Here is a 15,813-nt window from a genome sequence, read left to right on the forward strand (position 1 = left end):
TCAAATGACTGGTCTATAACACCAGCCAAAAACTAATGAAGAACTTCTTTTGAATTTGCCTGAAACAAGTTGAATTAGAATTTGTACATATCATAAATCTCCTAATTGACCTTTATACAATGACTCCACAGTAAAGTTCATAAAATCGAAGTCCTCCTTTCTATTAGCCTTGGGAAGCAACTACATAGAAAAGAAACACTTCAGTCTTCAGCCTGCAAAGTGTCAAAGCAGCGATGTCGTGTTGGAAAAATACCAAACTGACCCCTGGTTAGTAACCTCTAGCCACCAGAGAGCAGAAGTGAACAACCTCCTTTCAACTACCAGCCTGAACAGCAGCTCAGGAGGGTGGTGAAGAAGTCTTAGAAGGCCCGAGTTTTTAGACAGCTCAATTAACCACAGAGACGCTCAGCATTACAAACACACTACGGAGGTCGGCATGTGACAAACAGGTGCAACTGGCGGTGAGGCAGGTCTCGTTGTGCTCCGGCTCAATTCTTTGCGTCATAATTGAACAGCAACAACATGGGACGGCTGGCTCATATGAAAGGAGTTCAGAGGTTTCTACAAACCTGAGCCTGCAGTTTAACCTCACAGGCACTTGCTAAATTCTGGTCCTGTAACTTTTACTGTAACTTACTTGCTCTTTGCATTGCACTGTGAGGATGCCCGTAATTTCCTTAAAGTGGAACTGATGAAGGGAAAGCTAAATTCGTTTTCTAAATTTCTCGAACCATTCAGAAAGTCCAAAGTCCCGAATGTCCAATTCATTAGCTAAATACCTGAGTCAAACCCAGTGGGTACACATCTCTAACGGGTAACTGTATATGACGGATGACTAGAGAGCCCTTCTGATAAGAAGCTTCACCCCCTGTGCGTTCAGCCGCCACAGTGTGCCATGGAACAAGTCACTGGGACTTCTACAGGCTTTGGCTTCCGCAATGCTCCCACGGCACAACGGTGCGCCACGGGCTAGAAGCCTACAAGGACCCCAAGGTTCTGAGCTTCTCTGAATACAGGGTAAAGAAGAGAAGACCTCTGCTTTGTCACCCAGCAACTCAGTGCATTAAAAACCCCAAACATACGTTGAGAACCACTTCCCTTCGTTTTTTTACTTTAAAGACGTTATCCAGGCCGGGCGTGGTGGCTCATGCCTGTAATCCCAGCACTTTGGGAGGCCAAGGTGGGCGGATTACTTGAGGTCAGCAGTTTGAGACCAGCCTGGCTGACATGGTGAAACCCGGTCTCTACTAAAAATAAAAAAATTAGCTATGGGTAGTGGCACATGTCTGTAATCCCAGCTACTTCAGAGGCTGAGGCTGAAGAATCGCTTGAATCTGGGAGGCAGAGGCTGCAGTGAGCTGAGATCGCGCCACTGCACTCCAGCCTGTGCAACAGAGCGAGACCCCATCTCAAAAAAAACACAAAAAAACAAAAAAAAGTCATCCAGCCTGGGGCAATCTAGTGAGACTCTGTCTCTACAAAAAATTAGCTAGGTATGGTGGTGCACGCCTATAGTCCCAGCTACTTGGGTGACTGAGGTGGGAGGATCACCTGAGCCCACGAAGTCAGGCTGCAGTGAGCTGTGATCGTGCCACTACACTCCAGCCTGGGTGACAGAGCCGGACACCGTCTCCATAAAAAAACACGGAGGGGGAGGGGCAGGTGGGACATTTTGAGAACATTCAATTTTTTAATAGCATTTTTTAAAATATGACAGCTCCTCTAAAATGGTTTAAAGATCTGATTCACACAAAGCCGTGTGAATAAAGCAAGCTACAACTGTATTATATTCTACAACAAATTCTCATTTTTATTTAATAATGAAGAAATGTACAGTATCAACAATTACTTAAATGGTTCTCTTTAACTTAACCCTGGATCAGAGAAATGGCGGCCAAAAGAAACAAAACAAAAACAAAACATCCAAATGACTGGAAGTTCTGAAAATCATTTGCGCAAATCAACACCGACCTCTCCCACCTGCAAAAGGGGCCAAATGTGCAGTTCCTCGCCTCAAGACATACCATGCACTCTCCACTCAGGAAATCTGGAATAATCTCTTTGTCGATGTAGTCCAGCAGGCCTCCAGGACCCTGGTAGTCATTTCCGGCATAAATGAGGAATTTCCTTCTGGTGTTGTCATCAATGAACGGACTAACCTGTGAGGAGGAGAAGGCCACGCAGTCACATTTCTCTGCTGCCTGAGTGTCCAAGATTAAAATGACAATGTGGTATTCTGAGTGGGAGGGTGGGGGGAGGAAATTCAAGTTTATATACTTCTTCTGTAAAGTCTAGTTGCATGGCATTAGGACACTCAAATTTTGTTTTTCCCCTCTCTTAATTTGAAAAATCTTATAGCTTTGCATGCTTTTTTCCTAAGTAGTCAGGACTTTAGGTCACAGACACATATATGAATGCATGCGTGTCTGCTTTCCAAATGGCTCACAGTTACTGCAAAAAGCATCTCAACGCACCAGCGTCCAGAGCACAGGAAACACCCTGGGCGCCCGCAGGATGAGCAGGCGGCCCAGTGTCTCCGGGTAGTTGGCCTCCACCACCTCGATGATCCGCAGCAGGGCTTTCACACCAGGTCTCCACAGGTGGCGCATGTTCAGCCCTTCCAAGTCCACCAGGCAGGTCCACGAGCTGCGGTTGTGCAGAGAGGTGTTTCATTCGACAAGACAGCACACTTAGCAAACTACGTCTTCTTATTTTTTTTCCTTTTTGGTCATTTATAGCTATTTCCAAATACATCATAATCAGTTTTTTAAAATTATAGTGCTATGAACTCTGTTTATATCTACTTATACAAAACACACAGGATCAGTGTGGTAGGACCAAGGCCTGAAACTGCAATTAAGGCTGATTGATAATGCATGAAAAGCTCTCTCAGATATGCTCAGTGAGCCGGCAAGCAAAGCCACACTGTGCTGTCCTTGACGTGCTAAACCGCCCCACTAACCTGCCATCAACAGGGCACACAGCTGGTATTTTAACACATATTGTGTCTGCACTGCAGTGGGCTATGCTTCAACAGAGAGAGAGAGAGACACAGAGAGAGAGAGAGAGAGAGAGAGAGAGAGAGAGAGAGAAAGAGAGAAGCGCTGTCTCAGGAGCTGAGAATACAGCAATCAGCAAAAGGCCCTCAAAATCCCTGTTCTCACGGAACTTATATCCCAGCGAACCATCTACACCCTTATCAATGTCAACCTTTGAATCACTAAACATTTTCAGAACTCTTTACTATAACTTAAAGCTTGGTTTAAGAACACAGAGTCATCTGAGTGGGGAGGGGAGGCAAAAACAAGCAAAGGACCTGTAGCCCTGGGCTCCCACAGCCCGCGCAGACTAAGCAGACAGGCCAACCCACTCAGGCTGACGTGACAGCAACGCCTGGGGTCAAAAAACCCTAAGTGTTCTGTCCCTTGTCACTAGCATATTACATGTTCACCTCTTTTCTACCTTTTAGAGCACCCTGGAAAATAATAAGCAGATTTTAATTCCAAAAATCAACTAGAAATATTTAATGCGTTTTCTCAGTAAGTTGAAAGGAAAAACAAAATCCCACATCTACCTGATAGGCCGACCGAAGACTTTTGTATTCTCTTCGCATCGCCTTAGCCCTTCTTCATTTATGGAGAGAACCTACATACAAAAGGGCATGAAAATTGTCCATGATTAGTCTAAGACTAAAACTACCCCGTCCAGCTATGGAAGAGGGACACTAACAGCGTATTACAGATAAGTATGTAAACCAAAAAAGTGACCTATGCAGATTTTCTTACACATTCACATGCGCTAACTAAACACATCACCACCAACAAAAATATTTTACTCTTGACAGAGAACAAACACTGTCGTGTGCGGCAAATCAAAGGTAACGACTATCCCAAGTGAGGTGCAGAGGAATCCCCAGAGGAGCAGGGGCCTGGCTCTGGGGCTCTGTCTTCAGAACAAGCGCAGGGGAACAGCAGATGAGCGTCTGTGAGTGTGGGAACACTCTGATACCACATGTGCCAGCCAAGAGAAAAGGCAGCCTTAGAACAGACGTAAGGCATGGCTCAAGCGATCCTTTGCTTTAGGTTAACAAACCCTTCCCCTGTAGATAAAGACCATCCCCATTTTTATGTGTGATCGTGTGCATATGGGGATATATAAACACACATGGCGGTGGGGGCAGACTAACACAATACACAAGGGAATACCAACAGTGAGCCAGGCTCAGTGGTAGTGTTTGTAGTCCCAGCTACTAAGGAGGCCGAGGTGGGAGGACCGCTTGAGGACAGGAGTTTGAAGCTGCAGTGAGTCGTGATCACACCCAGGAATAGACACTGCACCCCAGCCTCGGCAACAGAGTCAGACCATGTCTCTTTAAAAAAAAAAAAAAAAAAAAAAGCTGGCCAGGCAGGGGGAGCTCATGCCTGTAATCCCAGCACTTTGGGAGGCCGAGGCGGGAGGATCACCTAAGGTCAGGAGTTCAAGACCAGCCTGGCCAACATGGTGAAACCCTGTCTCCACTAAAAATACAAAAAAATTAGCTGGGCATGGTGGCGGGCACCTGAAATCCCAGCTACTCAGGAGGCTGAGATAGGAGAATCACTTGAACCCGGGAGGCGGAGGCTGCAGTGAGCCAAGATCACACCATTGCACTCCAGCCTGGGTAACCAGAGTGAAACTCCATCTCAACATAATAAAAAATAAAGTCAAAAGTGCATATTTCAGGATAATGGGGTTATAAATGTGCCTTTTTAGTTTGTTTGTTTTCAAATTGAAGGACCATCATCTTCTCTGCGAGGGGGACACACCGCTGCCAATGGCAGCAGCAGAGGAGCGGGGCCTGGCTGGAGTCAGCAGGCATTCAGGACGGTCTAGAGAAAGATGCCAAGAGCTCGCGTTAAGGGCCAGTGGAAAGAAAGCTATCAAGAGGTCTGCTGTGAGTGGCGTCCCAGGAGAGGGCAATTCCATGTGGCAGTGAATGGAAAGACTCAGAACCGCTGCTACACAGGCATCTCGGGGGAGACCTGACTGCCGCGCTGATGCTTCCACTGTGAGAGACACTGTGATAACTTCTGCGTCTTCTTTTGAAATTTTAAGATGATATTAATGTATTTTCAGTTCTAACTACAAAAGCAATTCATGTTTGTTTTAACAGGTTGGTTAACACCCCAATCCTACTGGCAGAGAAAGAAAGTGACGCCACAGTGAGGCCTGGAGTCTCGCAGCCGCGCACTTACGTATCTCAGCAGGGCTTCCTCCCCGAGCGCTCTCACCAAGCCTTTGGTGTCCATCTGCCCCAGCCTGAGCACGTAGAGGGGCCGCCCATCTGCAGAGGAGGGGAGGAATGAGTTATCGGCACCATCCCAGTTGAAACTGAGGATACAACTCTAAGACCCTTAACGGGGAAATGTGTTCGCCTATATTCTAGGAGTACTTGAAGATCTTTCTGATTCTCAGAAGCAGCAACTGATTTATGTGTGTGATGGGGGGTGTGTCCAATATTTACCCCAAAAAGTTGTAAATGAGAAAAACAAAAACCAACTGACAGAGTAGCTGTGCAGGGTCCTGGAAATAGAAGGCTGTGCTGGGATGAGGGGAATCCGGCTGGAGCTCAGCTCGGGCTGCCTATATGCTGGGCTCAGTCTGAACCACTGCCCATAAGCTGGGTTCACCTTGAACAACTGGGGCTGCCCAAGAGCTCTGATTTTCAACAGCAAGGGAACATCAAACTATCCAGACACTTCTATGACTACAGAGTACTTTTAAATTTTTCTTTTTTAGAAAATCATTTTTTTTCATATCACAGATTACTAAAAACTGAATGCAAGATTTTTAAAAGCCAGCTTCCTTCAATTCCCACTCTAAGGACCAAGATAAATGAGAACATTCTAAAAATCCTTAAAACCCCACCAGGCAGCCTGTGTTGGCTCGACTGTTTTTTTTTTTTTTTTGGAGACGGAGTCTCTCTCTGTTGCCCAAGCTGGAGGGCAGTGGTGTGATCTTGGCTCACTGCAACCTCTGCCTCCGGGTTCAAGCGATTCTCCTGCCTCAGCCTCCCAAGTAGCTAGAACTACAGGTGCACGCCACCACGCCTGGCTAATTTTTTGTATTTTACTAGAGATGGGGTTTCACTGTGTTGCCCAGGCTGGTCTCAAACGCCTGAGCTTGGGCAATCCACCCGCCCCGGCCTCCCAAAGTGCTAGGATTACAGCCATGAGCCACCGTGCTGGGCCTCCTTTTTTTTTTTTTTTTGAGACGAAGTCTTGCTCTGTTGCCAGACTGGAGTGCATTGGCACGATCTCAGCTCACTGCAACCTCCGCCTCCCAGGTTCAAGCAATTATCCTGCCTCAGCCTCCCGAGTAGCTGGGACTACAGGCGTGTGCCACCACGCCCAGCTAATTTTTGTTATCTTTAGTACAGACGGGGTTTCACCATGCTGGCCAGGATGGTCTTAAACTCCTGACCTCAGGTGATCTACCCGCTTCGGCCTCCCAAAGTGCTGGGATTACAGGTGTGAGCCACCGCACCCGGCCTCCATTTTTTTTTTTAGTAGAGACAATATCTCACTGTGTTGCCCAGACTGGTCTGGAGGTCCTGGGCCCAAGCCATCCTCCTGCCTTGGCCTCCCAAAATGCTGGGATTACAGGAGTGAGCTATCGCACCTGGCCTGGCTCTACTTCTTTATAGCCTGGAGGTCTAATGGGTGCCGCCTGAGAGGAGCCTAACTCGTCCCATACTGCCCTATCATCATGAGCCATCCACACAAAGGGAAACAGATCTTGGTGGCCACAGTGTATCCCCGGAGTCAGCACTACCCAGCCTCCTGCCGCACTGTCCCAAAAGGGGCAGCAGAAGGAATGCAGACGGATCGTGCTCCTGAAAAGGAACCAAGACTTGTCTTCTGTGGTTAACAGAGGACCAGCAGTGCCATGCTGACATGGGACGGAGGGTTGGAGGGTAACATTTATCTTGTATTTGTCACCTAGTGAACTTCATCTCCCAGGAGAATCTAGCTCTAGACCTGGTCTACTTAAAGCAAAACATTTTTATGTGCTCCAAAATCTTATGGAAAGGTCTATTTACAGAAAGTTTCTCCCAACGTTTAATAAGACACATTTGTTGAGGCCAGGCGCAGTGGCTCATGCCTGTAATCCCTGCACTTTGGGAGGCCGAGGTGGGCAGATCATGAGGTCAGGAGTTCAAGATCAGCCTGGCCAATACGGTGAAACCCCATCTCTACTAAAAATACAAAAAGTAGCCGGGCATGGTGGCGCATGCCTGTAGTCCCAGTTACTCAGGAGGCTGAGGCAGGAGAACTGCTTGAACCTGGAAGGTGGAGCTTGCAGTGAGCTGAGACCTTGCCACTGGATTCCAGCCTGGGCGACAGAGCGAGACTCTGTTTCAAAAAAAAAAAAAAAGACACATTTGTCAATGACTACAAACTTTTTAACCTTTTACGGGCAGGCCTATAACAAAGTGGAATAATATAAATAGACATATTATGTTTCCAGTAAAAATTAATAAAGTTACAATTAACCTGGAGAAATACAAAACATGAATTGGTAATTCCAGACAAAGCAGAGCTTTGAGCAAGTCCTCTGAAAGGACTTGCTTAGAGGGAAAAAGCCAGTTCTACAGTGCTTCCCTCCCGCCGATGCTTCCAGTTCCACCCTGCCCAGCTCTCAAACTTTGGCTCAGGAAAGAGAGCGTAGTTTTGACAGTGAGGTCTTCCTGCAAGGCAGGGTATGGAAGGCATTCGGGGAACTGTGTTTCACGGTTCTCATTTAAACCACTCTTCATTTTAGGTGCATCACCTTCATCCAGGTCTTACTCCCAAAGCAGAACTGAAGTGCTCACGGCTGTGATGTAGAAAACCTGGCTGAACCTTTTTAAGCTCTCATAGGGTTTAGGTCATTGAAAAGTCCCTTTGTTAACACTGCGCTACTGAAAACACTCTGCCATAGGCACTGCTGCCTTTTTAATAGGTCAAAACAAACTGTACTGCACCGAGGAAATCAAGTCATTTGCCCAAGGATGACGAGCATCCATGAGGAAAGAGCAGTCCCAGGCCCTTCCTGCCTGCCCAGGGCGGGATGGGAGTGTGCCCGCGGGGAAGCGTATCAGTCTGTTCAACTTGGGGAAGGTGCCAAATTCTCAGAGTGAGGAGAAACGATGCACTCAAGGGGCCCCACTCAACTCCAGGGAAGGAGGCCTTGGAAGATATCTTCAACCACACATCAAGACAATGACGGAAACACAGTTTCAACTCCATCCGGTACCTTTGTCGTGATGATGCCAGCCTCCCGCGTAGTAATCCTGAAGGACCTGAGGAGGGGTCCAGGTTTCAAGAATGTAGTCTACCTGGTGCTGCTTTCTCCACGTCAAAGACTGACACATGATCTCTCTGGCTTTGTCAATATTAAAATCCCGCGCACGGAGAAACCGAAGAATATGCTCATCTTTTGGAATCTATTGAGAGAAAAAGATGTTTCTAAGCAACGTTAACAGATGTGAAGGGAACTTTGGGAGGCCGAGGTGGGTGGATCACTTGAGCTCAGGAGTTCGAGACCAGCCTGGCCAATATGGTGAAACCCCATCTCTACCAAAACTACAAAAATCAACCAGGCATGGTGGTGCATGCCTGTAATCCCAGCTACTCAGAGGCTGAGGCAGAAGGATCACCTGAATCTGGGAGGTGGAGGCTGCAGTGAGCTGAGATCACATTAACTGCACTAAAAAAAGTTGTTAAGGGAATAAGACCCTAAAATTTCCACTTTTCTTTTGCAGACAGGGTCTCTCATTCTGTCACCCAGACTGGAGTGTTGTGGCACAATCTCAGCTCACTGCAGCCACCAACTCCTGGGCTTAGGCAATCCTCCCACCTCAGCCTCCTGAGTAGCTGGGACCACAGGCACACGCCACCACATCCAGCTAAGTTTTGTATTTGTAGAGATGTGGTTTCCCCACGTTGCCCAGGCTGGTCTCAAACTTCTGAGCTCAAGCGATCCTCCTGCCTTGGCCTCCCAAAGTGTTGGGATTACAGGCGTGAGCTACCAGGTCTGGCCTAAAACTCCCACTTTTAATCAACAGTGAGCTGCATTATTATACTATTTAAAATGAGCTGGTACCAGAAAAATCTCCCTTACTGCTCTAGAGAAAATCAGCATTATCAGTTTGAATAATCGTTATGGTATTTCATTTTAGTTTCTGCAAAGTAGAGCGAAGGCATAAATAATTCCCTAAACATCAAATGCTTCAATTCTATGAATGGATCTATGAATGACTATGATCTGTGCACTTTTCTGTACACATACTGCATTTAAATAAAAAGTCAGAATAAAGAGAGAGCAGGACACCTGGCTTCTGAATGGAAACCTTCATAGTGCCAGCAACAAAAGAGAATTAAACATGGATGATGTTGAGAAAGGCAAGATTTTTGTTCCGAAGGGTGCCCAGTGCCACACCACGGAAAAGGGAAGCAAGCACAAGACTGGGCCACATCTCCACAGTCTCTCTGGGCAGAAGACAGGCCAGACTGCCGGATTCTCTTATATACAGATGCCAATAAGAACAAAGGCATCACCTGGAGTGAGGACACACTGATGGGGTATTTGGAGAATCCCTGGAACAAAAATGGTCTTCACTGGCCGGGTGTGGTGGCTCATGCCCGTAATCCCAGCACTTTGGGAGGCCAAGGCAGGCGGATCACTTGAGGTCAGGAGTTCAAGACCAGCCTGACCAACATGGAGAAACCCTGTCTCTACTAAAAGAACAAAATTAGCCGGGTGTGGTGGTGCACACCTGTAGTCCCAGCTACTTGGGAGGCTGAAGCAGGAGAATCGTTTGAACCCGGGAGGCAGAGGATGCAGTGAGATGAGATCGCACCATTGCACTTCAGCCTGGGGAACAAGAGCGAAACTCCATCTCAAAAAAAAAAAAAAAAAAAAAAAAAAAAGAAGAAGACAGAAAGGGCAGACTTGAAAGTTTATCTCAAAAAAGCTACTAATGAGTAGTAATTGGTCACTGCCTTATTAGAAAACAGAAATGTCATAACTTTTTAATGTGTATCATAATTTAATAGATCTCATACACAAGAATTCAGATCATGAACGATCATCAGAATATTTTTGTTGGGCAATCCTGATTTAACTAAGGCTGGCTTGTGGTTAAAGGACTATGTTCGCTTTTTTGAATTTTAATAATTCTGATTCAGTAATGCTACACTGCTTTCCCCTTCTAAAGACATGATTAGACTTCACTAGTAATGTTCAACTTTCACAAAGATCATAAATGCCATCTTAAAACCTACTGGAGATTGGTTTTATATCTGGGTTTACATAACTGGCTATATGACTCTATTTAAATACCGAGGAAATCCCTTCACTGCCTCAGAATCCAGCAAGACTCACCTGTATTTTCTATTTATTTGCCTCTTAAAGGCAAAGGCTGAAGATAAAGCAGCAATATTTACTTTATATTTCTGGCCTTAACTATGGCAATCTAATTAGAATTTCCTGTATCCAAAATGGTTCCCTTTACTTATTAAAAGGCATTTTAGTGTAGTTTATGTGTAATATCAAATAAGGAATATTTAACACTTCTCACATTTTATAGATAATCTATAAGGTCAGATGCTTTTAAAAGTCAGTATGACAAGAAATAGTAGCAAGTTAAACTTCACTTTTCAATTCTTCACTACTTAAGTCAGACTAAGTCATAATTTAGCATTGTCTTTAAAAAGTCATTCGAGGCTGGGCCCAGTGGCTCACACCTGTAATCCCAGCACTTTGGAAGGTTAAGGCAGGTGGATCACTTGAGGTCAGGAGTTCGAGACCAGCCTGGCCAATATGGTGAAACCCTGTTCTCTACTAAAAATACAAAACTTAGCCAAGAATGGTGGCAGAGCTAATCCCAGCTCTCAAGAGGCTGAGCCTCAGCAGGAGAATAGCCTGAACCTGGGAGGCAGAGGCTGTAGTGACCCAAGACTGCACCAGCCTGGGTAATGGAGCAAGACTCTGTATAAAAAAAAAAAAATTCAAAAACATAAAACTGTAGAACTACCATGTGTCTATGTGATTGGCAATGGTGCTTTTGCCAACTTATTAGAAAGATTAAAGTAGAGGAGATACACACACAGTTAAAAATTATGACTGATCATAAGACTTAAGATAATTAAAAACAAAAACCACAGAAAAAGTCAGAATACAAAAAAGCATGTTGGGTTTTCATGGTGTGGCAGTATTGCTGACTAACATATAGGAATCTTCTCCAGATTCCATTACTGTCAATCAACAGGTTGGCCTCCCTGAATGAAGAACAAGACCAAGGCCGTGTTCTGAGTGTCGCGTGGACTAAGTGTCTTCCTCCGTGGCCATGTGCTTACCAACTCAGAGGCTGGTCCATCAGGAGAACAAGAAGGTGGGAACATGAGCTACTCATGACCCCAACTCCTGGGAAATAACTCAAAAGCATGTGGCCTACTGATGTGGCATCATCTTCACTCAGAAAGGACCACACTTACGTGGAAGTGGTTAAGAATGTAGGTTCTGGAATAAAATGGCCTGGGCTTAAATCCTGACCCCACCACTCGCTGGCTGTGAGACCTCAGGCAGGTTACTTCACTTCTCTCTGCCCCAGTTTCCTCATGTGTAAAACCAGTGAAAAAACACCACCAGAGAGAGCTGCTGGAAGGACGGAATAAAGGCCTGAAAACAGTGTCTCATACACAGTAAGTAGACAACAAATGGTGACCATCATTACTGCAGCGGTTTTCTTGATGACTGGTATTCAACGGCACTCAGTTATTTGTTCTGTAGCAACCAGGCTGACAGAATTAGAGATCAGGCCGACTACAAGTCACGCCTAGTTTTCCTTTACTAAATAATGCCAATAACTTGCTAGATACATACCAGGCTCTGCTCACTACAAAAGGCTTACCATAAAAATCTACACCCTTATGAGGCTAAAATTTCACCAAAAACCTGAAAATTAAAGCTCAAACATTTCTAATCTCTGATAAATCTCTGAACTCTTTTTACACCTTCTGAAAATTTGAACGTATGAATACTTGGAACACATGCTGCTTTGTGATGTGACACTGTCTGTAGCCAGACCCTGCTCTGTAAAGTCTAGAAAAATGTAGTTAGTCATGAATCATCACTTGCTATGAAGGACTTAGATTCCACAGAGACACAAATTCAATGACTTCTAAACTGGAAGAAAGCTTCCCAGCTGTGGAAGTTGGGAATATTACTCTTGGTGACCATGAGCAGGAAGAGATTCCATGATTTCACGTAGCTCTGGCCCTGCACACTGGGCATGGTACCGACACTCACTTTGCCCTTGTGGGTCTCCTGGAGCCACTGGCGAAGTCTAATGAGGCAGCTCTCCTGCAGCGGAGTCAAATCGCCCAGGTATCTCTTGATGTAGTCGGCATCTAGTTTGTCTGGAATGTAAGTGACATTTATTTACAACAAAAACACTGGAGCTTTAGGCTCCCAAAGTCTTCCTGCTCAGTGGAGTTAACGTGTGGTCCTAGAGTCTTAGAGGCAAATGAAACCACAGAGATGGCAGATGTAAACCAGATACCCTAGAGGACTCTAGGGACAGGCTTTGAGATCAATCACTGACTAAACCACAGGTCAACTTTCTGACTCAATTATCTTTCCCTGATTACCACTGAGTTACCTCTATTGCCAAATCACAATACTATTCGTAACTATAAGAGATATTAATGACTGTTTTAATTTCAAGAGGAACATAACACAAAAAGGACTCACAAGATATAAAATTTATGAAAAAAAAAATCCAGGAAATCTAAATCTATTTTGAATAGAGCTACTGTGTTCAAGAATGTAAGAAATCTGGTGGCTCACGCCTGTAATCCCAGCTACTCAGGAGGCTGAGGTGGGCAGATCACCTGAGATCAGGAGTTCAAGACCAGCCTGGCCAACATGGTGAAACCCCATCTCTACTAGGAATATAAAAATTAGCCAGGCATAGTGGTGCATGCCTAAAATGCCAGCTACTCAAGAGGCTGAGGCAGGCGAATCACTTGGACCCGGGAGGCAAAGGTTGCGCTGAGCTCAGATCGCACCATTGCAGTCCAGCCTGGGTGACAGAGCAAGACTCCACCTCAAAAAAAAAAAACAAAAAACAAAAATTAGTCGGGCATGGTGGCACATGCCTGTGGTCCCAGCTACTCGGGAGGCTGAGGCAGGAGAATCACTTGAACCTGGGAGGTGGAGGTTGCAGTGAGCCAAGATCACACCACTGCACTCCAGCCTGAGCAACAGAGTAAGACTCCGTCTCAAAAATAAATAAATAATAAATAAACAAACAAATTCCTTCCTTAGGCCAGGCGTGGTGGCTCACACCTATAATCCCAGCACTTTGGGAGGCCAAGGCAGAAGGACTGATTGAGCCCAGGAGTTCAAGACCATCCTGGGCAACACAGTGAGACCTCATTTCTTAAACAAACAAACACCTTCCGGTATCTATAAAAGAATAAAAATAACTTGATATAACCCTTCCAACCTATTAACAAAAAATCTAATGGAAAGTAGAATGAGTGTGTTACATACGTTAGAGGACAAGGGCCAGAAACGAGAGATAGGTCTTTTCTTTATGAGTTATCTAATGTTCCAAGGAAGCGGGAACAGGCAGAGCGAACAGAGAGAAAGCGGCCATGCTGACTTCCCTAGCCTTGCCCTCGGGATGAAGTCCCTGCCAGACCCACCGTCAGGGGTGCCCACCACGGGCTCAGGTGCACTGGGGCTGCTGAGGGCATCACCACTCAGCCCCTCTTTGAGGGCAGCATCTGGGATGACGACGGCCATGGACGCTGCTTGTTTCTTGCAGGATGACAGAGATGTGTCTGAACAGGGCGTGATGGAAGGCGGAGTCCAACGGGGCACAAAGGTTATGCCTTCTTCTTCTAACTGGCGAAGGTAGTATTCAATGATTTCCTTTCCCTTTAAAACAAAAGCAATTTAAAGGTGAATATATATTCAATATTCAAATCATTCATCCCTCCCAAGATTTTTCTTTTTTTCTAGCCAACAGAAGATGGTGAGCCTCAAAAGCTTTTTTTTTGAGACAGGGTCTCGCTTTGTGGCCCAGGCTGGAGCGCAGTGGCATGATCACAGCTCACTGTACTCTTGACCTCCTGGACTCAAGCCATCCTCCTACCTCAGCCTCCCCAGTAGCTGGGATTACAGGTATGTGCCACCGCATCTGGCTAATTTTTGTGTTCTTTGTAAATATGGGGTTTCGAAATGTTGTCCAGGCTGGTCTCGAACTCCTGGGCTCAAGCAATCTGCCCACCTCAGCCTCCCAAAGTGCTGGGACTACAGGCACGAGCCAGTGCGCCCAGTCCCTCACAAGCTTTTTAAACACCAATAAAACTGAATTGCTACCAAATTAAAAAAAAAAAAAAAAAGGCCAAATGGTTTTGTGTGTTTATTTTACTTGTTCTTTTCCAAGGTTTAGGAACTAATATCTAAAGAGATGGAATTTTTATATGACTATTTTAAAATGCTGATTTATGGTACTTGTACTCAATATATGATTTCTGTCTCAATTTCAATTCTTTTCAACGCAGTACCCTGAAAATGAGCCTTCAAAAACCACTCCATAATCCCACATGGATAGATTTCAAAACCACAATTCCATAACAACTGATGAGCAACAACACAAAAACGAGAAAGGAAGGTCTTCCGTGGAAGAACTGACAATCCAAGGGGGGCAGCCTGCCTGGCAAGCACCTCCCCAGGCCCCCAGGCCTCCTCCCGATCCTGCTGCAAGGCCTGGGTGCTGTGTGCCAGCTGCTGCTGCCTCTCCCCAACTTCTACCTCTCTCAGCAACTCCAGGCAGACAGTGTCATAGCGTGAGCGACAGGCACCTCCTTCCCCCATCAGCAACCAGCACCACCTTAACCCCAATACCTAAAGATGAGGCGGGGGTAGGGATCACAGCGTCTTCCACCCAAGAAATGCTGCAAATCCTTCGCTAAACCCATCCCCAGCCTTCCAAAAAGACGGGTCATCTCAGAGACTCCTGCCCACCCTCTGCCACAAAATCCCAAGATACACTCACTTTTTTAATGTTGCTGGTATATTGTTTCATTGCAATTTTTTCCACAGTACTTTCAAAACCAAAGAAAGATTTAATATCTAAACTTGCAGACTGTTCAAAACAGGTCCAGTCTTCATTTTCAGGGTGAACCTGCAGATAAAGAGAAAGCACTCTCACTGACTGAACTGACAACAGAACATCATCTCACTGACTGAGCTGACAACAGAACATCATTTGTCTGCTCCTCAGTTTAACCAGGAACCAGAAGAAACACTTACTTTACTAATAATGCTACTATCACAAAGACAGCAGATGGAAAAAATGCCAAAATCATGTTCAAAATCAGGACCAACATTCGAAATCATGAAGAGATCCAAATAATTGTTCAAAAGCACTTCAAAGATGACTATAAAAAGAGAGCTTCGGCCAGGTGCGGTGGCTCACACCTATAATCCCAGCACTTTGGGAGGCTGAGGTGGGCGGATCACGAGGTCAGGAGATCGAGACCATCCTGGCTAACACAGTGAAATCTTATCTCTACTAAAAATACAAAAACTAGCCGGGCAAGGTGGCGGGCGCCTGTAGTCCAGCTACTCGGGAGGCTGAGGCAGGAGAATGGTGTGAACCCAGGAGGCGGAGCTTGCAGTGAACCGAGATCGCGTCACTGCACTCCAGCCTGGGCGACAGAGCGAGACTCTGTCTCAAAAAAAAAAAAAAAAAAAAAAGGAGAGCTTCATTTT

General features: G+C 45.7%; 3 protein-coding genes across 14 annotated transcripts in view; 2 read left to right on the forward strand and 1 right to left on the reverse strand.

The window, feature by feature from the left end:
* Window positions 1-15,813, forward strand: part of MXRA7 (matrix remodeling associated 7) — a 1,130,960-nt gene that overhangs the window by 617,326 nt on the left and 497,821 nt on the right. The gene's annotated exons all lie outside the window — the stretch shown is intronic.
* Window positions 1-15,813, forward strand: part of JMJD6 (jumonji domain containing 6, arginine demethylase and lysine hydroxylase) — a 1,042,475-nt gene that overhangs the window by 567,601 nt on the left and 459,061 nt on the right. The window lies entirely within an intron of this gene.
* SEC14L1 (SEC14 like lipid binding 1) overlaps window positions 1-15,813 on the reverse strand; it is a 76,229-nt gene that overhangs the window by 7,783 nt on the left and 52,633 nt on the right. Inside the window, exons 6-13 of the mRNA XM_050764250.1 lie at window positions 15,095-15,223; window positions 13,737-13,971; window positions 12,334-12,443; window positions 8,278-8,467; window positions 5,235-5,323; window positions 3,575-3,645; window positions 2,475-2,646; window positions 2,025-2,159 (exon numbers count right to left, since the gene is read on the reverse strand). Of these exons, the coding sequence (XP_050620207.1) occupies window positions 2,025-2,159; window positions 2,475-2,646; window positions 3,575-3,645; window positions 5,235-5,323; window positions 8,278-8,467; window positions 12,334-12,443; window positions 13,737-13,971; window positions 15,095-15,223 (1,131 nt within the window). The remainder of the gene's footprint in view (window positions 1-2,024; window positions 2,160-2,474; window positions 2,647-3,574; window positions 3,646-5,234; window positions 5,324-8,277; window positions 8,468-12,333; window positions 12,444-13,736; window positions 13,972-15,094; window positions 15,224-15,813) is intronic.

Source organism: Macaca thibetana, chromosome 16 (assembly GCF_024542745.1).
Source record: "Macaca thibetana thibetana isolate TM-01 chromosome 16, ASM2454274v1, whole genome shotgun sequence".
Taxonomy (NCBI): domain Eukaryota; kingdom Metazoa; phylum Chordata; class Mammalia; order Primates; family Cercopithecidae; genus Macaca; species Macaca thibetana.